Raw genomic sequence first — 27,422 nt, 5'->3', positions numbered from 1 at the left:
GGCACTGCCTCACACTCAGTGTATCACTTTCTTTATAGGGGCTGCACAAAACCAAAAAACAGCTGAGCAGCAAGGAGGTGCTCCCCACCAATCAGCTGTTTTTGTAGCTTTCACGGAACAGAAAGCAGGGGTTTGAAGTGACTTGGAGTCCCTTTAACCCTCTGCTTTCTGCTCTATCCATGAACTGCCACAAACTGCTTTCAAAGTTCATGAAAGTTTGTGACAGTAAACTAGCGATGGGCACAAACTGAACCACAAATACCGATTTCTGCGTAAATCAGGCCAGTTCATGGTTTGGTTTGGAACCATGCCTCTCACAAACTGGGAGGTTCAGAAGGTTCAGGACAGTTCCTGCCCACTTGGCTTCCCCAGGCACCAAGGGGAGGCAGTTTCAACTGCCTTTCCTCCAAGCTCCACTGAGCCCATGCGGAGAGGTCTCCCTGTAGGACCAGCTGCTTTGCCAGCTCTCCTACACTGCCCAGTGCAGCAGAGCCTGTAGAACAGCTGTTCCTGCCGGGAGATTTCTCCCCACAGGATAGGCTCTTCTGGGGTGCCTGGTTGAAACTGGGCAGTGCAGCAGAACAAGATCTCTTCCCACAGGATCAGTTGTTCTATAGGCTCTGCTGTGCTGCCGGCAAAGCAGCTGATCCTGCGGGGAGACCTCTCCCCACACAATCAGCTATTCTACAGGCTCTGCTGGTCTGCCTGGTAGAAACAGGCAGCACAGCAGAGCTGGGAAAGCAGCTGATCCTGTGCAGAAACCTCCCCCCATGGGGTTAGGTGTTCTGCAGGCTCTGATGCACTGCACGGCTTCAACCGGGCACCCCAGCAGAGCCCAAAGAAAAGGAGAGGACCAGCTGTTCTACAGGCTCTGCTGCACTGTCCAGTGGCTGAGGATCAAAACTCATAGACATGGGATATTTTTATTTTTACTTAGAAGTGGCTACAGAGGCTAGCAATTGGATCAATAGGTAAACAAATAGGGCCTTGTGGGGGTAAAATAGCATGGGGAAATGGGGTGAGGGAAAAACTGAATGTCCTTCTCCCACTTCAGAGTTCCAGTTCAATCTCCATCTGGAGATGAACTCTCCAGTTCCCACCCCACACCTGTTCTGGCCATGAGCAGCATTTGGAAGCCTCATTGGCTACCATATCAGTAGCAGATATTAATGTGGACCAAGAGCATAAAAACATGATATAATAACAAAAGAGTGATGGTGTTACAGCGAGAAGGTACATGACATACCACTGAAAAAGCTTGAGTGCTGACACAGTCCTAACTTTTTTTTAGCACTGGGACTATAAAGAGCCCCTATTGTGACAGGGGGACCAGCTTTGTAGTGTCTTTAAAGAATATCCACCATCATATTTTTCATTGCCTAAATGAAATCTGTTTTAAAAATTCAACAGGTTGAAATCAAAGGGAATCCTGAAAACATATGTTTCATTTTCAAAAACCACCCTTACCTGTTCAGTTTGGGATTCTGTGGTTTCTTCCAGGTACTTTTTGAATGGGTTTGGTTGGATAGGATCCTCCTTTTTAAATATTATTTTTGCTTTCACAGTTGTTGGGCGGATGACACCAGGTTTTGTCTAGATATGAAGAAAGGTAAAGGTAAAGATACATTGTTTCATATAAAAATGTTATCAAGAGTTATGCAAAGAGCATTTATCATGAGATATTAACTTTCCACTGATACATACTGTGATAGGACCCCAGTTTTTACCACAGAGAAGGAGGGATTCACTCAGCTGCCCCAGGTCTCAAGATGCTGCAACCCCCATGAGGATTAATCTCTCCAGATTTATCCTATGCGTTCTCTTTCACAAAGAGGTTTTATTCTTCACTGCCACCAGCAGGCCACTGTGAGAATTTTCATGGCCTGTAGTACAGTCAGACTATCGGGGGGGGGGGGGTGGAATCAGAATCCCCTCCTCAGTTCAACAAGTGTGGAGGTAAAGAAGGAAATTTTAGAAAACTCACTGATTAGAGATCTCCCCAAAGGTGGGCTGTCTCTGCTTTTCTGTTGCACTTTGATAAGAATGAACAACAGCATATGGCTTTCCCAATTATTGTGAAGACTAAATAACTCCAATTTCGGGGGGGGGGGGATTGTATCTTTAAGTATATAAGCAATCAATGGCATCAATGAGTAAAAACACAGGACAATGAGTAAAAACACAGGACTATAGCATCAGAGCACAGATAAAATGAAACAAGTATAAATGAAATCCTCTTTCCCTAGGTCTAAAGCTTATTTCTGTGATGTTAAAAAGATGGGCAGAAATATCTTAACAGTTCCAGTTGGTTGTTGAGACTTTGTTCACCTCAGTTTTATGTCCTTCATCTGGTCACAGGCCATATGTGTGTCTCCTTCAGATTCCCCATAGAGTCACTAGCTGAATGACTGCCTCGCTGCTCAAGGGACAGCATCCTCTTCCCACAACCCCCAGGAGCATCCCCACAATAAATTTACAAGAAATCCTAGAGTCATGTGATCACTTCAGCACCGCATTGCCTGCATGCTGTCTCTTGGTTTGCCTTCATTATTGCTTTAATGCTTTTACAGCCCACTACCTTGGAATTTGGAATAAATGGGGGAAGGAAAAGGACCGGTGCTTTCTTTCAACCAGACTGTCTACAAGGGTAATTTGAGCCTCACCCTACATTCCTAAGCAAATGGGAATTTTAAAATTCAAATGACTATGCTGTTGTCATTTTGCCAAATGTTGTCATTTCATCACATATTCTAGTACAACTAGCTTTCATTCCTCAGACACAAATACAGCCTTGGCTGTCCCTGGAAATCCTTCTTCACCCAATCCAAGGGTTGTTAATATCTGAAACAAAAAAAGTCCTAAAGCTGTGATGTAGTGAGACCTCCATAATCTGAAACATTACCTGGTACCGTATTTTTCACTCCATAAGACGCACCTGACCATAAGACGCACCTAGTTTTTAGAGGCGTTTGTGTGAATTTAGAGGCATCTGTGTGAATTTTTTTTGCAGTATTCGCTCCTTAAGACGCACACACTCCCCCCCCCCACTTTTTTTTGGGGGGAAAGTGAGTCTTATGGAGCAAAAAATACAGTAATTTGATTCCTTCCAATTTTGCAGTCCCCCAAACCAAATCTCTGTGAATTCTCCAGCATTATTGAATGATTCTAAGGGGGCATTTGGAGGTTAGACAAGCATCAGAGAGCAGAATGTTAAATGAAAGTGAGATGAGGCTGCAGTTTTGTGTATGGTGTTAGTAGACTGCAATGTGTTTGTTACTTGAATTGGTTAAGGTATGGAGAGAGTGGGGAACTGGATACATACAGATAGATGCACATAATTTAATCCCAATGGCAGTTTCCTAGGTGTAAGAGTCAAAGATATACATCTGAGAAGGCCTGCAAAGAATTGCTCCCATACTTTCCCATCTATTAACTTTTGCAGATTTACACTATTCTTCCACAAAATTTATCTTCAACCTTTCCCCTTCGGTATTCTGGACAAAAGTTCAATTGCCATCAAGTCACGGCCCCTGTGAACATGAGAAACAAAGGGCCTCTCTTTATAATTATGCCTTTTATTTTTGGAGTCCACTGCACTACTTGTCATGGATAACAAAGTTGTTTGTGTTCCATCAAAGTCAACACTGTCATGACTGAAACTCTTCAGACAACAGAAGCTCTCAACTGAATTAGTCATGTTCTAGGTATTTCAGGTCATAAACGGACAAATCACCACAGCCTGTAGCACAGCCACCTGCAAAATTAAATTGTTAGCTCTTCCCTAAAATTAAAAAAAGAGCTTAAAAATGAAACAGAGATGTAATTCTGAAATTCATATTTTTAACTGACCGCTAATGTAGGGACTGAGTTTTATTTTATTTAACCAAATGGCACAAATACTGGAAACACAACTCAAGAGTTTCTTCTTGTTGCCCTTTTTTTATTCTAGAAAGAATACCATTTTGAGATTGGAAAAGTTCCATGAAGCTGAAAAGAGTAGGGGACTAATTCCCTTGGGAAGTAGAACTTATTTCCAGGTCAAGACTGTTTTAGAGCCCTAGTTTTGCATTATTTTACATTATTCAAGAGCCCCGTGGTGCAGAGTGTTAAAGCTGCAGTACTGCAGTCCTAAGCTCTGCTCACAACCTTAGTTTGACTCCCAGCAGAAGCTGGGTTTTCAGGTAGCTGGCTCAAGGTTGACTCAGCCTTCCATCCTTCCAAGGTCGGTAAAATGAGTACCCAGCTTGCTGGGGGGAAAGTGTAGATGACTGGGGAAGGCAATGGCAAACCACCACATAAAAAGTCTGCCATGAAAATGTTGTGAAAGTAATGTCACCCCAGAGTCGGAAACGACTGGTGCTTGCACAGGGGACCTTTCCTTTCCATTATTTTAACACCATGTTTTCATCAACCAGTTTGCCTGTCTTCAGCAACTGTGCACCTAGACACACGCCTAAGTTGCCAGAATATTTATCAGAGACTGTATATAAAATATCAGTAGTCCTAACCTGTTCACTTCATGCATTTTGCTATAAATGGATTACAAAAAGCAGCATTTGAAATGAGACTCTCAAAGTTGCATGAATTCAATTCCAAATAAGGATCAAGTCTTGTGCTTCTTGAGCTTTTCTGATAAACCAAACTACGGGGCAGAGTCGTTATTTAAAAGCCATCTGTTTTTTGGCTAAATTTATGTTGGACACTGTGTTTCAGATGCTAACATGCAGTGGGCATTTGCACAAAAGCAGGATAGCTTGGGGGGGCAGTCTGAAATCAGGGAAGCCCAGCTTCAGGTCCTCACTTGACCATGAAACTCACTCTGTGATCTTGGGCAAGTCACATTCTCTCAGTCTGGCCAACCCACAGGTTGGGTGTTGTAAGGATAAAATATAAGGGGGAAGAATGACAGATTGTCCGGAGGTTTGGGCTGGGTTGCCATCAATATGCAGATGACACCCAGCTCTATCTGCTAATGGACGGCTGGCCCGCCTCTGCCCTGGGGAGCCTAGATCAGGCCCTGCAGGCTGTTGCAACATGGCTTAGGCTGAGTGGGCTGAAGCTGAACCCAGCGAAGACAGAGGTTCTCTGTGTGGGTCGTGGCGCTCTGGGGAAGGAAATATCTCTCCCGACCTTTGATGGTGCACCGCTGAAGGCGGCGCAGTGGGTAAAGAGCTTGGGTGTTTTACTGGAGCCTTCATTATCAATGGAGGCCCAGATAACAGCCACTGCCAAGTCAGCATTTTTTCATCTCAAGTGGGCGAGGCAGTTGGCCCCTTTCCTAGAGCGCCGGGACCTAGCAACGGTGATCCATGCGACGGTCACCTCAAGATTGGACTACTGTAACGCCCTCTACATGGGGCTGCCTCTGTGCCGGACCCGGAGATTGCAGTTAGTGCAGAACGCGGCGGCCAGGCTGCTGCTTGGCCTCCCAAGATGGGAGCATATACGGCCGGGGCTACGCAAACTGCACTGGCTGCCGATTGTATACCGGGTCCAGTACAAAGTGCTGGTGATTACCTTTAAAGCCCTATATGGCCGAGGACCGACCTACCTGAGGGACCGTCTCTCCCCGTATGAGCCCCAGAGAGCACCGAGGTCAGTAGGTAAAAACAGACTGACCACCCCTGGGCCAAAAGAAGTTAAACTTCGGACTACCTATGCACGGGCCTTCTCTACCGCGGCCCCATGCTTGTGGAATCAACTGCCAGAGGAGGTGCGGGCCCTGCGGAACCTTGATCAGTTCCGCAGGGCCTGCAAGACCACCCTTTTCAAACAGGCATTCATGAACGGCTGACCAAGTCCACAAAGAAACATCAAAATGGTCCAATCTGGAGATCCGCCATCATTACATAAATTGACAGGCATAGCGTCAATCAATAACGGTACTGCCAGATTTAACTTAATGTTTTTAGACTTAGTAACTGTTTTAACTAATGTATTAATCGGTTTGGGGTTAATTTAATGTTTTGTTAAATGTATTGTTATTTTGCTGTTGTTAGCCGCCCTGAGCCTGCTTGGCGGGGGAGGGCGGGATATAAATAAAATTTTACTTACTTACTTACATAAGCCACTATTAGAAACTTGGAGGAAAGGTGATATGGAAAGGAAATAATGGAATAAATAACAAAACCATCTGTAGGTACACAGAAAATGGACACTGAGGAACTCGTGTGCAGGATTATTCTCAGGAAAAGGGATTCAGGAGAAGATAGTAAATACATGCACAAATATGAATATGCCTTGCAAAAAGACTACATTGTTTCCAAAACTTCTGATCTGTGTGCATGTGGGGAAGAGAATCTGAAAGCTTGCAGGTGCTAAAATGAAAATAATGTACAAAATAGAACGTAAGACTCTCTTTTTCTACTATGATGGGAATAAAAATCCCATCATGCACAGTAAACAGACAGATGAAAATCCCTGTTGATAACAGAGCATTAGTGAAACACTGCTTTTGCAAGGAGGAAAAATTTAGTTGGCAAGAAAATATCCTGTTTACATCAATCAGCATTCCGTAAAGCCACCCTATCTATCCATATACTACACTTTATCCCATCTTCCTTCAAAGGAGCTAATGCACATGATCCTCCCTTCCCGTTTTTGTCCTTACAAAAGCCTTTTGACATGGAAGAAGCTGAGGGAGAATGCCTGGTTCAAGGTCAGTCACGGAATTTAACATCCAAGTGGGGTTTTGAACCAGATCTCTCAGATCCAACCACTAAATCACATAGTGTATCAAATGCTAACAATCTGTATAAATTTGCACAAAACTCAGCATGGGTCAGATGGCAACCAGAAACCTTGTGAATCACCAGACTGAATTAAGCCAATCTATTGTGGCTTGACTGATTCTTGACAATCTACCAACATGCAGATGGCAGCAAAATCAGCAGGTTTATTAAACCCTTGGATGACTGCCATAGAAGGCTGTAGTCATATATTTGTCTATCTTAGAACAATCCTAAAACACCTTTGAACTCCACAGGCAATCGGCATAAAATAAAGGCTTAATGTGTACACACCTCCTGTCTGAAAACCAAGGTGGACTGTGAAGAACTCCAGGAGGATCTCTCAAAATTGGGTGAGTTGGCAGTCGCATGGTAAATGAAGTTCAATGTAAGCATATGTACAAAATTCTTTTTTTTTTCTCATCATCCACTTTTCATCTTTCCCCACTTTGCTGTGGCCATTCCCAAACCTGATTTTGTACAATCTTCTGCAAAGATCTCTGCCAAAGCACTTTTGCCCACTGTGGTTAGGAAGACGTCAACTTTCAGATGGGATTGCCTCTTCTGGTATATCCCCAGAACAGCATTATGCTCTAGAGAGGACTTCCTGGTGATCCCTGGTCCAAAAGATATCCAGCTGTCCTTTTTGGCCCTGGTGCTGGCCTGGTGGAAATCTCTGCCTAATTACATTCATGCCCTGTGGAACCTAGTGTAGTTCTGCAGGGTCTGCAAATGGCTGTGGCTGAAAGTGCCATACCCCATGCCTAAGCTGCTAGCCTGGGCTGTGCCTATAGTGCCAGTCAGAGATTCCACTTAGCACCTATCAGAAGCTATGATGTGCCTTCCACTGCCTCCTTCCTAATAAAACTGCAACATGGAATTGTTTGGTCTAGGAGTCCCCAACATGGTGCCTGTGGGTGCCATTCTACCCTAACACCTTTCCTTACACCCACCAAATGTTTTCAGGAAATGGGTGGGGCCAGGTGAGACTTTTGCCCACCAGGACTTCTGATAGGTCACTGCTTTGAGAGAAGGTCCCACCACAGCTCAAAGATCTTTACTGCGTGACTTCAGGTTAAGCTGTATGCATGCAATAAAATACTAAAGAATCTGGTCATATTAAAACAGAGCTTCTGCCTGAGATGTTGAAGAGTTACTATTCGAGTGATGTATAACCTCAATCCCTGTTGGTTGCACCCACCACTCGTGTGTCAGAATTCCAAAGAAGCCCACCAGTTCTAAAATGTTCAGGATCCTTCAGATAGACTCTGTAATAGGGTCTGCTGTGTGCACATCAGTTTGAATTTCAGCCTGAGCAAGGGATGGAAACTTCTTCTAAAGAGCATTTTTATAGGATCCTTTTCAGGTAGCAAATGATCCATTATTTTCAATAATGGGCTGCATGTGATGTCTTTGCTGTTTATTGGTTTAACTACGGTTGTATATTTTACGTTTTTATCTTAACTGCTTAGAACCTGTGACAGCTAACATTTTCAAATAAATTAATTCAGCCACTACTTTAGACATCATAACCCTTTTGGAAAAAAATAATTGTAGTGCAGACAGAAAGCATACCTTTTTACTGTCATTCGCTGTGGGCGTCTGTAAGTTGAGGTTAGCCTGAAACAAAATACCTACGTTATCATGTCAGGCAGAATAATGCATTACTTTAATTCATCTCTATTAATGAGAGCTGAGTCGGGGCATATTTCTCACCTCTGTAGAGCCAGAGTGGAGCTAGGGCACATTTCTCACCTTGGTTTTTGGCAGTTACAATTATATCCACTAGAAAATTACAAAGGATAAAATATCCATTTTCCCTAGTTTACCTTTGTAATACAAAAATAAATCCATGTGAGTTATTACCTATTAATCCATTTAAACACTAGCTTGCTCTGAATGTTAAAGCCGACTTCTAGTTCTGAGCTTGCTATAATTCTGGAAGATCAGCGTGTACACAAGAGGCTTGTCCGCAGTACTAGGTCTGCATGTAATTTCCATGGTCTGGCATTTGCACTTGTGAATGGCAAACTGAATTCAAGTATGCCCGTCAGAGTTTCCCTCTCCTTTTAGTAATGGAGAATATCAGGACTGAATCTTTGACTCAAATCCTATATTCCACTTTTTTAAAACTCAAAGCAGTCATAGAGGCTATAAATTTAAGCTGAGGAATTGTGGCTGAGAAATGCCACTGACCCCATCCTCCTCTAGTCCTTTTCCAATTCAAAACTGGAGGAAACAGGAAGACAGAGAAATCCTATACCTTTCCCAAGAAATGAAAAAGCAGCTTTGGGAGGATGATTTTGAGGTAGAAAAGAACTGGGGTGGGGGGAGCAATTTCCCCTTCTGTTGGCTCAGATACAAACTATATTTGTATGGCTCTGGGCTTTAAAAGTTGTATTATTATTATTATTATTATTATTATTATTATTATTATTATTATTATTCATTTATTTATTTGATTTATATCCCACCACCCACCCCCCGCCAGGGCAGGCTCAGGGAGGCTCACAACCTATAAAATCATATAACAATATAGCAAACAATTACATTTAAACAGGTTCAGGTCAGCCTTTAATTAAAACAATCTAAAACACTTAAAACAATATGGTGCTAATATCAGGATATCCTTTCAGTTCAATTGGATAATGGATGTTCTTCCTGCTACTTTATTGGCATGTCAGGATCAATTGAAGGTGAGCCGGAAAAGTATAGTCTTGCAGGCCCTGCGGAACTGTGCAAGGTCCCGCAAGACTCTAGCCTCCTCTGACAGTTGGTTCCATCAATAGGGGGCGGCGACTGAAAAGGCTCCTTCTCTAGTAGATGAAAGGATCTCAAAACGACATTTATCAAATAGTTTAATTCTTTGTTTTATATGTTTTGATCTTTGCTCCCACTTTATCTCCAGCTTAGCACAAAGGGGGATGAAGCAAATTAACTACACTAATATACACCCTTTTAATTGCCCAGGCCCGCCAAGATGCATTCTACTCAAAGCTATTTTCATGTCAAGTTTCTATCACGTCTGCTTCATTTGTCTTTGAACTTCTCCAGTGTCATCATCAATAAACAATAGCAACTATAACTTTAAAAAAACCCACTCAGCAGATACGTAATAGGAACCAGTCGGGGACTGCTTGTCCATGTCTGCAAGCTTACTCTTAATTTACATTTGCTGTGGGAAAATTATTGCCACATGTAACACCTCTCAGTTCATCAAAAGCTGTTGCATCCGACTGCAACAGCAATGTAGAACTGAAGTGTCTAAAAACCAAATAGGTGCTCCAATTGAAGCAGATTACCTGGAGGAAACAAATGGGCTGCTCGAAGATCTTGAGCACTGACATAGAACTTCATTAGGATATTATTGGGTAACAAATAAATAGGAAACCCCTGGGTCAGTTGGGCTACAGATCAATTGGAGAAGCTCTTCTTGAGCCCACTGCAACTCTGTCCTAGATATTGTTTTACAGTTTGACCATTGCAGAAGAGCAGAGAGAATGAGCTCTTCCGTTCTGTCTTCAAATAAATACAGGCCTGCAAAGCACAGCTCATCAATTCCCCCCAGCGCCTCTCTCTTGCTAGCTACCTAGTGCCATTGACTAAGCAATATAGATGAAAAATAAATTGGAGGCTTTTATTGCTTTCTCCTTGAACAAAGACTGTTTGAAATAGACCATCAGAAAGGTCAAGGCAACAAATTTGTGGCTAAACAGAGAGATAAGGGAGGGAGGGAAGAGTCATGATCAGGTTTTTGCTTTTATGAAATAAAGAAGAACATTTGCTGGGTTTTCATTTTTACCAACTGAACAACTTTAACCGCCTTAAGCATTTTGATCTTGAAATAAACAACTTCACCCAGAGAATTTATGTTGCTGCTCTCTCCCTCCACCAAATGAGTGTGCACAACCCATTGGTGCTTCCACTAATCTCCGTACCTCTGCACCTCATCAACGTGGCATAAACAAAACTAACTGTGGCCCCAGGGTATGTCTGGGAGGCTCAAGATACAGCAGCCTACTGAAGCTAAGCACAGACAGGCCTCATCAGTACCCAGATAGGAGACCCTCTGGGGAATCCTATGGAAGCTGCACTGCATTACGTGGTGGAAGAAAGGTGGGTAATAAATAAATAAATAAATAAAATTTTGACATGGTGAAAGAAATTAATAGTGGGAGAACTGCATCTTCTGGGGATTTAAAATCTCTCTTTACTGATACATAGTCTTGACTGTCCAAATCCTGTTGTCAAAAATAACCACACATTCCCAATTATCCATGAAAATCATATATCCCTTTAGATCCACCTTTTTAAATTATTATCTGCAAGTGTAGTAATGTGTCTGGACAGTGCTCACACATTCAGAACAAATGCTTATAACCAGGGCTTTTTTTGTAGCAGGAACACCTTTGCATATTAGGCCACACACCCCTGATGCAGCCAATCCTCCAAGAGCTTACAGGGCTCTTATTATAGGTCCTACTGTAAGCTCCATGAGGATTTGCTACATCAGGGAGGTGCGGCCTAATATGCAAAGGAGTTCCTGCTACAAAAAAAAGCCCTGCTTATAACATTACTCAAAGTAACACATCCAGTCTGGTCTTTCCTCATCTTTGCTAACTGTACTATTTCTGTACTGTTGGGCAGAACAGAAGACAAGGCTCCAGAGCAGGAATTAACATAAGAACAAAAGAGAAGCCATGTTGGATCAGGCCAATGGCCCATCCAGTCCAACACTCTGAGTCACACAGTGGCCAAAACCCAGGTGCCATCAAGAGGTCCACCAAGCAGTGCCAGAACTCTAGAAGCCCTCCCAAGGCTACAGCACCAAGGATACAGAACATCACTGTCCTTGAAATTCTATGACCTTGGGAATAATTATACTGCCACCATTTATAACCAGGGATGAACTGGAATGTGAAAAGAGCACTTCAGCAAGTTGAGTCAAGTGGTTCCTCTGGGGGCATGCCTGCACCTATGTCGACACCATGGTCTGGCCCGCACTGCAGGGGACACATGGTCAGCTTGCTACTGGCTATCTGAGGCCATCCAAGGCAGTAGACATTGGGGGGGGTGTAAGTTAAAGGGATAATTAGCCCTATTTATAATATGAGGTTTTGAAGAATAGTTTCAGGTTAAAGCAGAGAGTTCTAACTTGTCACCTGTTCTTTATGTCTAGGGCTCAGTTTCACACATGGATTTGTATATATCTAGTAAACAAACACCCTGTCTGTGTTTGAAGATGCCAACTACAGACATCTTCTCTCTTAAGGATTATGACAGAAATTCTCATCAGAGGTGGGTTGAGTGATAAGCTTTAATATTTCTGTTACTAATGCCCTCAAGCCACTTATCTTCACTCCCTAGAGGTGGGTTCCTGTCATCCTGTTTGGTAAATTTAAGTGCTAGTGTGACTACAATGGGTAATGTAATTTCTGTTTTGGAATTTACAGTCTTAGGGAAGGGGAAAGCTATTCACAGTCAGACTTATAGGTTGGATTTCAGAAAGGTAAACTTCAATAAACTTAGAACTATGCTGCGTAAAATCCCATGGTCAGAAATACTTAGGAAGAAGGGGGTTCAGGAGGGGTGGGAGTTTCTTAAAAGCGAAATACTGAAAGCACAACCACAGATGATTCCTATGAGAAGAAAAAATGGAAAAAGCATAAAGAAGCCGAGTTGGCTCCATAAACAGCTCTCTAAAGACTTGAGAAATAAAAAAGACTCCTCTAGGAACTGGAAGGAGGGCCTTATAACCAAAGATGAATATAAACAAATCACCAGTGCTTGTAGAGAAAAAGTTATGAAAGCTAAAGCTCAGTATAAGCTTAGGCTGGCCAAAGATGCTAAAAACAACAAAAAAGAATTCTTTTCTTATGTTCAGAGTAAGAAAAAGAGAAAGGACATGGTAGGCCCATTGCAAGGGCAAGAAAGTGAAATTGTAACAGGTAATAAAGAGAGGGCGGAACTGTTCAATTCCTACTTTTCCTCAGTCTTCTCTTCTGAGGGAACCAGTGCTCAACATGGCAAAAACAGAACATATAAAGAGGGTATGACGTTCCAACCTAGCATCAGCATAGGGGTAGTACATGAATACCTAGTTTCTTTAAGTGAAATGGTCCTCAGGGCCAGATGAATTGCATCCAAGGGTTCTAAAAGAGCTTGTGGATGTAATTTCTGAGCCTCTGGCTATTATTTTTGAAAATTCTTGGAGAACAGGAGAGGTGCTAGAAGATTGGAGGCCGGAGAATGTTGTCCCCATCTTCAAGACCCATCAGCTTGACATCTATACCTGGAAAAGTTTTAGAACAAATCATCAAACAATCGGTCCAGGAACATTTAGAAAGAATGGATGTGATTTCTAAGAACCAGCATGGGTTTCTCAAGAACAAGTCATGTCAGACTAACCTGATCTCTTTTTTTGAGAAAGTGACTACCTTGCTGGATAGGGGGAATGCTGTAGACATTGTTTATCTTGATTTCAGTAAGGCTTTTGATAAGGTTCCACATACTGTCCTTGTTGACAAGTTGGTAAAATGTGGTTTGGATCCTGTTACCATTAGGTGGATCTGTAACTGGTTGACAGATCACACCCAAAGAGTGCTTGTGAATGGTTCCTCATCCTCTTGGAGAGCAGTGACAAGTGGAGTGCCTCAAAGATCTGTCCTGGGACCTGTTTTGTTCAACATCTTTATAAATGATTTGGATGAAGGAATAGAGGGAATGCTTATTAAATTTGCTGATGATACTAAATTGGGAGGGGTTGGAAATACAGTAGAAGACAGAAACAGGATACTGAATGACCTTGACAGGCTGGAAAACTGGGCTAAAATCAATAAAATGAATTTTAACAGGGATAAATGTAAAGTTCTGCATTTAGGTAGGAAAAATCCAATGCATGGTTATAGGATGGGGGGACTTGTCTTAGCAGTAGTATGTGCGAAAAAGATCTAGGGGTTTTAGTGGATCATACGCTGAACATGAGTCAACTGTGTGATGCGGTGGCTAAAAAAGCAAATGCAATTTTGGGCTGTATCAACAGAAGTATAGTGTCCTGATCACGAGATGTGATGGTATCACTTTTCTCTGCTCTGATACGACCTCACCTGGAGTATCGTGTTCAGTTTTGGGCACCACATTTTAAGAAGGATATAGACATGCTGGAATGGGTCCAGAGGAAGGTGACGAAGATGATGAGGGGTCTGGAGACCAAGTCCTATGAAGAAAGGTTGAAGGAGCTGGAGATGTTTAGCCTGGAGAGGAGGTGGTTGAGAGGTGATATGATCACCATCTTCAAGTACTTGAAGGGCTGTCATATAGAGGATGGTGTGGAATTTGTTTCTGTGGCCTCAGAAGGCAGGACCAGAACCAGTGGGTTGAAATTAAATCAAAAGAGTTTCCAGTTTAACATTAGGAAGAACTTCCTGACAGTTAGAGCGATTCCTCAGTGGAACAGGCTTCCTTGGGAGGTGGTGGGCTCTCCTTCCTTGAAGGTTTTTAAACAGAGGCTAGATGACCATCTGACAGCAATGAAGATCCTGTGAATTTAAGGGGAGGTGTTTGTGAATTCCTGCATTGTGCAGGGGATTGGACTAGATGACCCTGGAGGACCCTTCCAACTCTATGATTCTATGCATGATATTCTTCCTGCCAAAAAACTAAACGTGGTATGATTAGTGTTTGCTTTCTAGAAAAAAGAGGCATAGGGTTCAAATCAGTCTGGAAATGTCAGCCTTGTATGGGAAAGCTCTTTCCTCTAACCTCTGAGATGTTGGGACTGTGCTTCTATCATCACTCAGTGATGACAGAAATACAGTCTGCACCTGCTCAGAAGCTCTTTATTCTATTTCTGTGTCACATGATAAAGCTCTAGCACTGAAAACAGATTAAGCCTGGACTCTGATAATACTTACAAATCTTGTTTCTCGTCCTGCTGGTCTCCGTGAAGCTGTAGACGTCTGTAAGCAAGGATTAATCAAAAGAATTACATAGTGGCAACAAGTATCAGGCACGTTTTGCTGTTCTATTGATATTTTTTGCCAGCTGCTGTTTAATTGCACAATATAGTGAATATGCATATTTATTTAATCAACAGTTTTAAATGTGTTCAAGAGATGTCTTGTTAAGCTGTTGTGCTCAGATGTCAAAAGTAAAATTGTTTCTTGTATTTGTGACAGACAGTCAAGGATTAACGTCTAACAGAGTCTGAGAACCTCTGAGTGACAGGTGCTGTCACAAAAAGTTTTGTATTAATTTGGGGCCTAGATTTCAAATAGGACTTTGTTTTTATTATCCTGACCCTAAGCAGCTAATTTCAGGTAGAACGCCGCTAGTGAAGACTTAGTGGTTTACCAATGCCATGCTCAGCAGGGCTACATCAGGTCTCCTCAGTAGGGCTTATTCCCAGGAAAATTGTCTTCAGGTTGCTCAATAAGAAGCCATCGTTTTTTTTAAATTGAACAATTTAAATTAAAGTTAAATTGAACTTCCTATTAAGTTTAATTGTTTATACTTCTCAACCAGCATAGCATTTGGGGGCAGAAGGGGGAAATGTGATGATTTCAGGATTCACACATCTCATAAATCTATTGTGGTTTGCTTGCGATGTTTGAATGTAGCCAGTATATATATTTCAAAAAACAATTGGGGCCCATCAATGATCAGGAGCAATGCGGCTTATACTAACCATTAGACGGACATATATTTTTGTTTCCTCTGGTTACTGAGGACATCTAAATGTTAGAGCACACAAGTCTTCATGGCAGCTTCTCCACACAGCCATCACATGGTTCTTTTTCTCTCTACTATGGAGTTTCTAATGCGCCAGAACTAATGATGCAAGAAAGTGGCAGAACTCTCAACATTGAGCCTGGCTTTTCCCAGTTGACCTTCCTTCCCTTTTACTTCTCTTTCCTCCCTGATGTAGCTTTTTTTGTAACTCTAGCTGTAAAGATGTGAGAAGGGGTCAGTTTCAGGTCTGAGACCAACTAAAAACCTAGAGGACCTTTATAAAAAATAGTCTTATATTTGTTTCTCTATCCAAGAAAGCTATTAATCCCTATAACTGGGTCATGTAACATGCACCCTGATAGATATTGTAAAAGTGACTCTCTTACTTTGCCTGGATCTGATGCCAACAGTCTATTCAAGGAGCTTGGAGAAGTATCATGTTGATGCTGGGTAAAAAAAATAGTTACAAATAATAGCTACTGAAGTGCAGAAACCAAAAAGGGGGAAAGAAGGCTGTAAATTGAGGCTTTAGATATTGAAGTACCGTAGGCAGCGGGTCCTGTAAGACTTCATCAATTGCAGCACACAGCTCTTCAGTCTGTTGTCTCAACTGAGCAGGGGAGCAGATCTAAGAAGTTGTTTCCACAGACATCATTAGCTCCATGCATCTCCATTCCAAACTCAAGTTGCATTTGCTTCACTCTGTTGTATGATCTGCTGCTGTAATTACTGGCATTAGCTCATGTTATATAAATATTGCATCTTGACTACCCATTCTCTTCTGAATACTTTCCCTACTTGGTTTTAATATTTATTTTAAAAGGTACAAAGGGTACCATTTTGTTAAGCTCCCAGAGGTAAACCCATCCCCCCATTGTTAGCAATCTTGAGAAGTCAAAATGATTATTCATCTTTCCTTGATCGCTCCTTTCTTTATTTCCTATAGCATCTATCTTTTCTTCATCTGTCTATGCCTGTTTTTCTCAGGGTTGCATGCAGCCTGCCTAATTGTCATGATAAGTTCTCTCTACAAGGCAGAGGCCCAATATTCAGGGATATTCTACCTCTTGTATGTAGAAAGGCCCAGTATTCCATCCCTGGCCTCTCCAGTTTCAAAAGATGTCAGAAGGATGGGAATGACTTCTGCTGCCAGTCAAAAAGGCCAGTATGAGCTAGACAGACCAATGGTCTGATTTGCTAGAAGGTAGCTTCACATATTCACACATGCAGATGTTCCTTCTGACTTCCCTATCTTGACTGCAGTGGTAGCAAGATGCCTTACCCCATTGGCATCTTTGCTCCAATATAATAGTCAGTTTTTAAAAGGTGCTTAGTATGAATACCATCCTGCCTACAGACAGTTTGAGACAACATATGACTTGTGGAATCCTCTGTTATGTGAAAAGAATTTATGTAGTGACCAACAATTCTGATTAAAGAAACAATATTACAAATGGAGATATGAGAAGAAATCAGTGCATTTCACGGGGATAGTCTGAACAGAGTTAAAGATGGAGAGACCATTATAGTCACCTCTGAATGTGTGTCCAAAGTGTTATCTTCACCTTCTGGTTCATTGAGTGCCTGGAGATAAATTGAAATTATTCTGAAATTAAGACAAGATTGAGAAAAATAATAAAATAATAAACTACTAATACAATTTGCTATTTTATTTATTAATTTATTTCCATCATTACTATCCTATCCATTTTTCAAACAACTCCATGTTCCCAACATGTTGAGGCACAAAATAAGGTAAACAACCAACAAAACCAGCATCATCAGATGCATTCTATAGGTTAAGTGCCATATTTAATCAAACAAGGAAGCAAAAAGGCTTCAGATATGAGAGGATCAAATTCTCTTTCATTAAACAGAACTTTGTAGCATGAATTTCATAGCATGCAGATTTCTCTCAAATAAGTCTCTGAGTTTTCACATCCTTGTATGACACAAAACTAATATCTCCCCCAAACAAGAGGGGGGTTTTAGGTGAAAGCTTAGCCATGTTGCATGTCTGGTGAAGTGTGCCCCCTTGTCCTCTAGAGGGGGCATGCACACTGTGTTGTAGTTTGACCCACCTCCGGAATTATTCATATTGATTTCTAGCCCACCGCACTATCTACTTTAAATACAAGTCACATGTTTAGAGCCAAGGAAGGCAAGAAACCAGTCAAACAGACTGGTACATTATTGTCCTTTATGTGTTATGTCCTGACCGGACAACAAGTTGCAAGGTTTGGCATTCAAAGTAAAGATCTCACTTCCTGCCATATGTTGACTGCTTCCAGGTTCTTGCTAGGCAATGGTTTGAAGTAATGGGCCTCAAATAGGGTTGCCAGCCTCCAGGTGCAGCCAGAAGATCTCCTACTTTTACAACGGATCTCTACCTGGGAAAGATCAGCTCCCCTGGAGAAAATGGATGCTTTGTAGGGTGGACTCTGGCATTGTACTGTGTTAAGACCCCTCTCCTCCCTAAACCCCACCCTCTCCCAGATCCACCCCCAGTCTCCAGACATTTTCCAACACAGATCTGGAAACCCTCGCCACAGAAAAGAGGACAGAGTCTTTGGAGATCTGGCAGAGCCTGTCTCAGAAACTGCTTTACTCAGCTTAACATTGCAGAGTCAAATAAGCTGTTTGCTGAGCTCTCATTATCTTTTGCTAAGACTTGATGACCCAGGCTAGCCCATTTTTGAAAGCTAAGCGGGTTTGGCCATGGTTAGTATTTAGATGGAAGACTCCCCAAGAAAGTCCAGGGTCACTATGCAGAAGCAGGCAATGGCGGAGCCCCACTGAAAGTCCCTTGCCTTGAAAACCCTGCAGGGTCATCAAAGGTCAGCTACCACTTGATGGCACTTTCCACCCCCAAGACTCACATCTGATGCTGTCTTTCTGTTTTTGATTTCATTTCATTTTTCCGTATTGAGATTAATGGCTGACTTCCTGACGGCAAGGAGTTGGTGAAGCCATCCAAGCAAATTTGTGTGAATCTTCATTGAAGCTTTACCCCAGGGTTGTGTACAGAGAGCACTTAACATCTACAGTGCTTTTTTTAAAAAAGCCAATTCAGTGTACCTAAATTGCTACAGAGCTGAACTGGACAACCACATTCTGAGCCTGCTATAGCATCACAGAGGATTTGCATTCTATTAAGTTAATGTGTATGCCCACTAATACAGAACAAACAGTGCACAACCCGTTTTCTGCTTCCTATTGAGAACCGTTCCCTGTCAGTAGCTCCTGATAAGCTATGCTGCTAGACAAAAGCCGTCCAAGGCAGCAGACTGTGTACAGAAAGCACAGAACAGCAAGATGGCACATTATCTCTTCTGAATAATTCTAACACCTTGTACAGTTATTCTGGCTGCACTGGAAATAATGGGTATTTTAAATCTTCACAGTTAACCGAACTTCATTTCTGCACAAACACTATATTTGCTACTTCCACTGGGTACAGTAAATTCACTTTTATTCTTCCTTTGCTCACTGTAGGATGTTTTCATGTTTGTCAAAAGAGACCCAGGCTGTACTGCAACAAAAGCAGCTAGAAGGCTATATAATAATATACAAAGGGATCACCCATCATTGAAACGGGCCAAGTGGAGGTTATTCTATTAAAATATAATTACTTGTGACCAGATCAAGCAGGTTTTTTTCAGTAAATGGAGATAATCTACTGTGGAACACAATGAGTTTACAGTCACAGCAATTTCTAGGTCATTTGAACTTAATTCCTTGGTATGCCTGCAAAATAATCCTTGAAAAAAAATTGGGGGGGGGGGGCGGGAATGAATGCTTAACCATTTAATGTGAACATTGCAGAGTTTTACCCTGAATAGCACAGTCATGTTAGCATGCCAGGAAGCCATACTGTTTGATACAGCCAGGACTGCTGAGATGGGAAGTGGACTTAGATGAGAAAATTCAGGGGGCCATGTAATTTATTTCTATATGATGTTTGGGCCAGGCCTGAGTGGTGCAAGGAGGGACCAAAGAGAATATTTTGATTGGAGCCCTTGGTGGCTCTAGCTACTAGTACTGGACCCACTGAGTCAAATATAGCCTACTAGAGAGCCAGTTTGGTGTAGTGGTTAAGTGTGCAGACTCTTATCCGGGAGAACTGGGTTTGACTCCCCACTCCTCCGCCTGCAGCTGCCAGAATGGCCTTGGGTCAGCCATATCTCTCACAGAGCTGTCCTTGAAAAGGCAACTTCTGGGAGAGCTCTCTCAACCCCACAGGGTGTCTGTTGTGTGTTTGGGGGGGGGGGCGGTGAGACTGTGACCACTCTGAGACTCTGAGATTCAAAGTATAGGGTGGGATATAAATCCAATATCTTCTTCTTCTACTACTACTTACATATCGGCATGCATGCTACCACATCACAAAGCAAATCTGAAGCCTTCCTTCAGCCTAATGAGATTTTCCCCAATTAAAGTAGTTCTTCCTCCAATGGAACAGTCACTTAATTTGCAGGAAGCCTCCTAGATAATAAAGTTCCCCCAGTTTTGCTATATGAGGACCCAAGCAACAAAGCTAAGAAACACATTTAGTCCAAATATGTTTGTGCATGGTATTTGTCTTGGTATGTCATAAGTTTTGTAGGTCTGAGACAGTGCTTAACCTGAAACCTAAAGTTTTAGAAGTATTTTTATTTTAAAAGCAGACAATTCTTAATGAAGAAGTAAACACAAATAAACTGTGAAACTTGCAAAATGCTTGAAGAAAGACAGACCTTCTGCTCCAGAAGCAATGTGTTCGTTGGGATTGCTGCAAACACCTTGTAGCTTGCCTTGATCTTGTGTGGCTACAAATCAGAAGCCAAAAAGAGGCAAATTAATGTGGCAAAACATATCCCAGGGGTCTAAAATATTGTCTTCTTCCTTAACTTCCCTGTTGCTCAAGTCTCCAGTCAGCTGCTGGCTAGCAGGCTGCCTGGGGTAGAAAGACTGTCTAGGATGTTTTCTTTTCCAAGCCTTTTGCCACTGCCCTCGGCCTGCTATTGGAGATGGAACATGATTCCCCCCACCCAAAAGAAAAGTAACAGCCAAAGGCAGCAAGTGACTTGGGAGGGTAAAAGCACTCAGGACAGGCTTTTTTCTTCAAGACTGCCTTCCCTCTCCACACCATGTAGCTGATCAAGACTGGATGGTTCACTCACCACCACTTCCTATTGTTCTTTTGGTGTGCTCTTGCAGCTTTCTCCTCCTCCCCCCTCCACTGACACCTCTTCTCTCACTCTCCTAGAAATTTAGCTGTCTCCCAATGCCTCTTTCCTTCCTCAATCTGCCACTGCTTTTCTGGATTTTTCTGCAGTCCTGGTAACTGTCCGTTGTACAGCCCAGTTGTCTGGATTTTTTGATCCTCACTTAGGGATCAAGTTCAGAATTAAATATATTAATATAGTCATACTTTTCACATAATACAAATAGCAATCTTTATGTATATGTGAAAATATACAAAGTATATGTGTATGTGAAAGTATACAAATAACAATATTAATGTAATTAGAGTCCACACAAGAGCTCATTTCAAGCGTGGATAAAACCATGCAGTCCCTCATGCACAAAAGGGTTTTCCTGCCTTTTTTCTTTTGGTCTACACAGATGATAGGGTCATCAGAAAGAACACTGAAGGGCAGTCAGGTTAGGTACAAGTTCCACTTAGTGCTTCCTTGGCACTAGTCTTGATTTGGCACTGGTAGTTTGCTAGTACAAGTGTAACAAAAAGCAGACGAAAAGAGACACTGATGAAGGAAAAACGTGTTTTAATCCTTTTCCCCAGTTTGTAATCACAACTGCTTTCCATCCTGTTTCTATCTACTTGTCAATAAAAAGGGGGAAATTGAATAGATCAGACTGCAAGCAGTCTTTTATCTAGATAATTTTGACTCTGTGCTTTTCTCTGTACATGCACAGTTCAAACTACCAATGTTAAAGACTAGACATTGGTTGTTTTCTAGATGCTTCTACAAACAGAAAGCAAAGGACAGTGCTGAAATACAAATTTATCATTGTTGGCTAACATGGCTGCCTCCCTAGATTAGTTTGTACTGACAGGCTCAGCTCTTAGGAGAGGTTCTGTATGCACAATGTAAGAATGCTCTGTGCAGCTTTGCACAATTACACCATCAAATGGATGACAAATGCTGTTATGCAAGAGACATGCTGATGAGGGAAGGAGAGCTGATTTAAATGCAGTACTGGCTGAGCCAAAAGAACTCACCCATGCAATGTTGCCCCTGCACAACATCTCATGATCATACAAAGCTGATATGCATGCTTAGTTAGCATCCCATGTAAAACATTTTGCGGGGTGGGGGAGACTCACATCCTGATATTCCTTCAAAAGTCTCCAGTAATGAGGACATACATCCACATATTGCAAGAGTAGAGTCAATATGTAAAAAAGACAGGTGAGGAAATATGCATATTTGAAACTACTCTGGCAAGTTTGGCCATTCTTCCCCATGTTTGGAGGCAGAAACTCTCTGAATGCCAGTTCTGGGAAGCAAATATCAGGGAGGAGGGGCTTCGTGCTAGGTCTGTTTGGTCGGGGAAAACTGTTTGGCCACTTTGTGAAACAGGAGGCTGTACTAGATGAACCACTGGAGAAATCCAGAAGAGCCACTCTTATATTGTCAGTGTTGACAACACATAGGCACAATAAACAAGGTAAAAGAAGAGAGTACAAAACGGAATGGATAGATTTTTTCCCCCAAAATGCAATTAAACTCTGAACATGTCCATTAAAGTGGTAATATTAAGATTTGAAATTAATATTCAAACTTAGGATACTTAAAACTCAGGTTACTTCTTGAAGGAAAAAGAAAATTCACATGGGAGTCCCAGTGCAGCAGCTTGCCTGACACTCACGTGCCACATCAATACTGATCATCTTAATGATTATCCTTGCTGGGACAAATAGTGTTAGTTTCAAAGGAGGACTGTGATAACAAACATAACTTACAGTTTGGTACTATTCAAAAGGAGCCCCATGGCACAGAGTGGTAAACTGCAGTACTGCAGTCCAATACCTTTACTATTTAAAAACATATATGCCAAACATAAGATCCAATGGGCAGAAGTGGCACATCCAGGGTTTTTACTTGGCTTGTGAGCAGCTGGGAGAAACCAGTCCAAATGTGGACTGGAAATGCCTATATTAGGGTATTATGCCGTCTGCTGAGGTCCCTCCCTTCCCAAACACAGGGTCTTCCCCCAGATCTCTTGGGATTGCCCAGCCTGGGGTTGGCAACTATAACGGAAGGAGGGCTGGTTTGGCCCCGAGTTCTACCCAGTCAGTCCCCTCAGGAACTGCCTGTTGCCCTTGGCTGAGGCACTGTGTTAGGTCAAGCTGCCTGTGGCCGCTGCCTCCTCCTCCAGCCAGAGCACACTGGCTTCCTGCATCTGCCACCTAGGCTGCTGGAAAGATGGCTGGCTGTTCATGTGTGGCAGGCAGAATCTCTTTGGACCCACCTCCCTGAGTCCAGCCAAGTGGCTTCCCACTTGCAGGCAGCCCAGGAAAGGCATCCATGGGCACTGGCACCTGTGAGAAGCCATTAGCCAGCTCACCAAACATGCCTGCTTATATAAGCATGTGAATGGAATGACTGGTCAAATGGGGCACTCATTGTGCAGTAGCCAGGGTGAAACAAGTCCCTTGAGTGCAGCTGCCACTCCCTCCATGTCCTTCTTTTATTTCTAGGTTGGCAACTAGGACCATCCTTCAAAGGACTGGATTTTTTAGTTTCTGGCGATCTAGAGATTCTAATCCATGTGCTAGAGTGAAGATGCAGATCTGGACAGGGGCTATCATGAAACTGATGCACTTGAAACATAGAGTCACTGGTTCAGTCCTGGCATCTCCACTCCATGGTTCTCAGGTTATAGATGCTGAGAAAGAACTTTCTATGCCCAAGAACTTTGGGCAGCTGCTACAAGGAGACACTACTGAGCTCAGTGGATCAAGGATATGATTCAATATAAGAAGCTTCATATATATATATATATATATATATATATATGTATGTATATATATATATATATGTCTGCTGGAGAGAGCTGAGTACAGCATCCGTAGTGCACATTATGAAAGCGATAATCTCTCCTCTCCTTGTTTCTGCAGAACCTATTTAAATGTGTGCAAATTGTAAACCATGATGCCCAGTTCCACATTCTTCAAACAATGGGAAAGATTTAGCAGGAACGGCGAACACTTTCAGTAGTTCTAGAATCTGGATCAAGGCGGTGTGGCGGTGCTGATGTTGTTAGATCTGTTGGCCGCGTTCGACACGGTCGACCACCGGCTACTGACCCGCCGCCTCGCCGATGTCGGGGGGTTGGCCCTACAATGGCTTGCCTCCTTCCTCGAGGATCGGGGACAAAGGGTGGCAATCGGGGGGAGCTCTCTCAGAGACGCACACTTCATTGTGGGGTGCCTCAGGGAGCAGTTCTATTGCCGATGCTATTTAATATCTATATGCGCCCCCTTGCCCAGATTGCCAGGAGGTATGGGCTTGGGTGTCACCAATATGCAGATGACACCCAGCTCTATTTGCTAATGGACGGCCAGCCTGGATGCGTTCCAGAGAATTTGAACCTGGCACTGCAGGCTGTGGCAACTTGGTTAAGACTGAGTGGGCTGAAACTGAATCCAGCGAAGACAGAGGTCCTTTGCTTGGGTCGGGGCGCTCTGGGAGGAGAAATACCTCTCCCGGTTTTTGATGGGGCATTGCTGAAAGCGGCGCACCGGGTCAGGAGCCTGGGAGTTCTACTGGAGCCTTCGTTATCAATGGAGGCCCAGATAGCAGCCACTGCCAAGTCAGCCTTTTTTCACCTGAGGCGGGCAAGGCAGCTGGCTCCCTTCCTAGAGCATCGGGACCTGGCAACAGTGATCCATGCAACGGTCACCTCAAGATTAGATTACTGTAATGCCCTCTACATGTGGCTGCCTCTGTGCCGAACCCGGAAGCTGCAGCTAGTGCAGAACGCGGCTGCTAGATTACTGCTGGAGCTCCCAAAGTGGGAGCACATCCAGCCGGGGCTGCGTGAACTGCACTGGCTACCAGTTACTTACCGGATTCGTCACAAAGTGCTGGTCATCACCTTTAAAGCCCTATATGGCCGAGGACCTGCCTACCTTAGGGACCGTCTCTCCCCACATGAACCCCAGAGAGCACTGAGATCAGCAGGGAAGAACCTGCTGACTATCCCCGGGCCAAAAGAGGTAAAGCTTCAAAGTACCCATACCCAGGCTTTCTCTGTTATGGCCCCAAAGTTATGGAACCAACTTCCAGAAGAAATGCGGGCCCTGCGGGACTTTGAACAATTCCGCAGGGCCTGCAAGACCATCTTGTTCCAAATGGCCTTCACTGATTAGAACTGCTAATGTAAATTCGCCATCTAGGTAATAGCACAAAATATTAATTTTACTGTTTTAAAATTTTAATAGATTTTAATTAATTGTAGTTTAAAATGTTGTTGTACAATGTTTATTGAATTTTGTTGTTAGCCGCCCTGAGCCCACTTCGGCGGGGAGGGCGGGATATAAATAAAAGGTGATTGATTGATTGATAGAATGTTGGGAGTGGGGTGCTATTACAGGCCAAGAACATGAGCATAAAAACTGACTCTACATATATTTTTGCAACAACCAAGTCCTGCGTTTTATGTTGAAGTTAATTAGAACAATTTCTGTGCGACCAAGCACAAAGCAATCTATAGCAGCAGTAATTGTTATTCATTAATGATGTCTGCGAGCCCTCTGATTCTTAACATCTTAACGTATACTCCAGACAATGGGTCTGAAATGCAAGACTGTAGCTAGCTAGCATATGATGTGCTTCAGAAAACTCAGGCACAAACACAGAAGTTGCCTCTCTCTTAGTTCTTTCTTCCAGCTAACAAACACAGGTCACAATCTACAGTCTCCATTTGCCTGATCGAGTAAATGCTTGCATTTTCAAAGCAGCCAAGGCAGGATTTTCATGTTATGTGACTTGCATAAAACTTTAAAAGCAATATAGCACACACTGCTAGTCATATATTATGTAAAAACTAGTATAATTGTCCCATCCAGTGATTCAGGTTTACTCAATACGTATCTATTGGAAACATGCAATATGTACAGGGATGCAGGGATCCTTGATTTACATCCACTGGGAAAAAAAGATGGGAAAGCCATTCAGGACAGGAGAGGTTGCTGCATACATTGGAGCCTCCAGGTTCAAGCAGGTATAGTCATGTTTTCAGAGTGGTTTTTTTCCCCCTTCCTTTACTGACAGAAACAAAAAATGCACCACTTCATGGACTGATTGATGGAAGGAGAAATAAGAGAACAGAAGCTAGCAAACAAGCAAATGGAATACCTGGGGAGCCTTCGAGTCAGAAGGCAGGGGTGAAGTTGACTCCCTGGATCTTGACAGCAGTGAACATGGTGAACAGACTCTGGTAGGAGATCTAGGTTGCATTAATGGGGTCCTAGGTCTTGAAAATGAGGGGGAAGCTCTGTAGCTTGCATGAATGGAGGAGGAATTATCGATCTGTATTGAAGGGGGGCTAATGCTATAGTCTGGAGAAGCAGGTGGGATAGAACCTTTATGAGAAAAGGGCCAATGTTGTACAGGAACTGATGAATGACCATTAAGATTCTTAGCAGAGACTTGTGGCAAATATGTTTTTGACTTACAGGTAGACTGCAGAAAGTTTGGGGAGAGAGGTGAGTATTTTTCTGAAGTGGGTGAAACCATGTCCTGTTGGTTGCTAGCAGGGGCAGATACTGGATAAGACTTGGCAGTAAAAGTGGGAGAGTATGTATGAACCTTCTTAGACTTCTCAGGTCCTCGAAATCTGTGAGCAGGAGAACATGCCCTCTTTGAAGTAATTTGAGAAGTGTTTCTTGGGACATGAGGAGGTAAAGAAGAACTGAGCATCATTGGATGTAATAGTGGAGAGACAACTGTTTTTCTGTAGGTGGAAATAGTGGGTGATAAAGGGCGTAATTTGTCAGGAGAAAGTTCTCCAGCATCAAGATAACTTTTAGGGGACACAGATCTGGTTCTAAAAGTAGGACTGGACTTTGAGGATAAGGTCATGTGATTGGGTACATTAGTAAACACCGAAAGGAGATATTCATCTTGGCCTGGTGATTCAGACCTCACGGAATAATTTGAAGGCAATTTCTTGGGAGTTGGAGGTGTTGTTTTAAACTTCTGATCTATTGTGAGTGTTGAAGAGCCTAGGGAATTGGGAGAAAATGTAGCAGGACATGATGCTGGAGAAAAGGGTCTCTTTGGAGAAGATCCTGACTTTAGAATAGCAGTCAAAAGAGAGAGCCTAGTTGGTAGAGAGGATCTAATTCCAGACTTTCCCTTGGAAGGCATTTGGCTGCAGGGATTGTTTACACTACATATGGTTGAGGAGGATCCCTGACAGGAGGGAGAAAGAGGCTTTGGAGTAGGAGATAATAAGTGTGTTGTGATATAGATCGGAACTGAAGCCAATGTATTAAATCTCTTGGGTGGAGGAGGGGACAGGGTATGAGGGGATGAGCTTTGAAGAGTATCTGATGAACTGGAAATCTGTGAAGAGGGAGCCAGATCTTTGCTTGGTAGAGGGGACACAGTGGATTCAGACTTTTTGTGATGATTGCTAGCTTGGATGTTAGAAGGTGACTGAACACTGTCTGAAAGGTTGTTAAAGGGGAAAAGGGGTCTTTTCAATATGGAAAAGGGGACACTGTAAGAAGCAGTAGACTGCAAGTAGGTAGAGGACTGCTGTGTGGTGGATCCATTTGCAGACTGCCACTGGCTTTGGGATTCTTGTACAGAAGAGGCTTGGTGAAAAGTAGTAGCCAGATCAGGTTCAGCTTTTAGGTTAGTTGGAGAAAGTGGATGGACAACAGGTGATTTATGGGAAAGATGACCAGTAGTAGACAGAGGAGAAGTTAACTAGAGGGAAACA

At 42.8% G+C, this 27,422-nt stretch overlaps 1 protein-coding gene across 1 annotated transcript in view; it reads right to left on the bottom strand.

The window, feature by feature from the left end:
• The window catches only part of MLIP (muscular LMNA interacting protein), a 112,621-nt gene that overhangs the window by 19,098 nt on the left and 66,101 nt on the right, over window positions 1-27,422 (bottom strand). The window contains exons 5-12 of the mRNA XM_060235162.1: window positions 25,829-27,409; window positions 20,195-20,266; window positions 16,992-17,042; window positions 16,003-16,086; window positions 15,845-15,904; window positions 14,642-14,686; window positions 8,304-8,348; window positions 1,468-1,593 (exon numbers count right to left, since the gene is read on the bottom strand). Of these exons, the coding sequence (XP_060091145.1) occupies window positions 1,468-1,593; window positions 8,304-8,348; window positions 14,642-14,686; window positions 15,845-15,904; window positions 16,003-16,086; window positions 16,992-17,042; window positions 20,195-20,266; window positions 25,829-27,409 (2,064 nt within the window). The remainder of the gene's footprint in view (window positions 1-1,467; window positions 1,594-8,303; window positions 8,349-14,641; window positions 14,687-15,844; window positions 15,905-16,002; window positions 16,087-16,991; window positions 17,043-20,194; window positions 20,267-25,828; window positions 27,410-27,422) is intronic.

This window comes from Heteronotia binoei, chromosome 1, assembly GCF_032191835.1.
Source record: "Heteronotia binoei isolate CCM8104 ecotype False Entrance Well chromosome 1, APGP_CSIRO_Hbin_v1, whole genome shotgun sequence".
NCBI lineage: Eukaryota > Metazoa > Chordata > Lepidosauria > Squamata > Gekkonidae > Heteronotia > Heteronotia binoei.
Note: the sequence above shows the minus strand (reverse complement) of the source record. Positions and strands in the feature narration are given on the sequence as shown.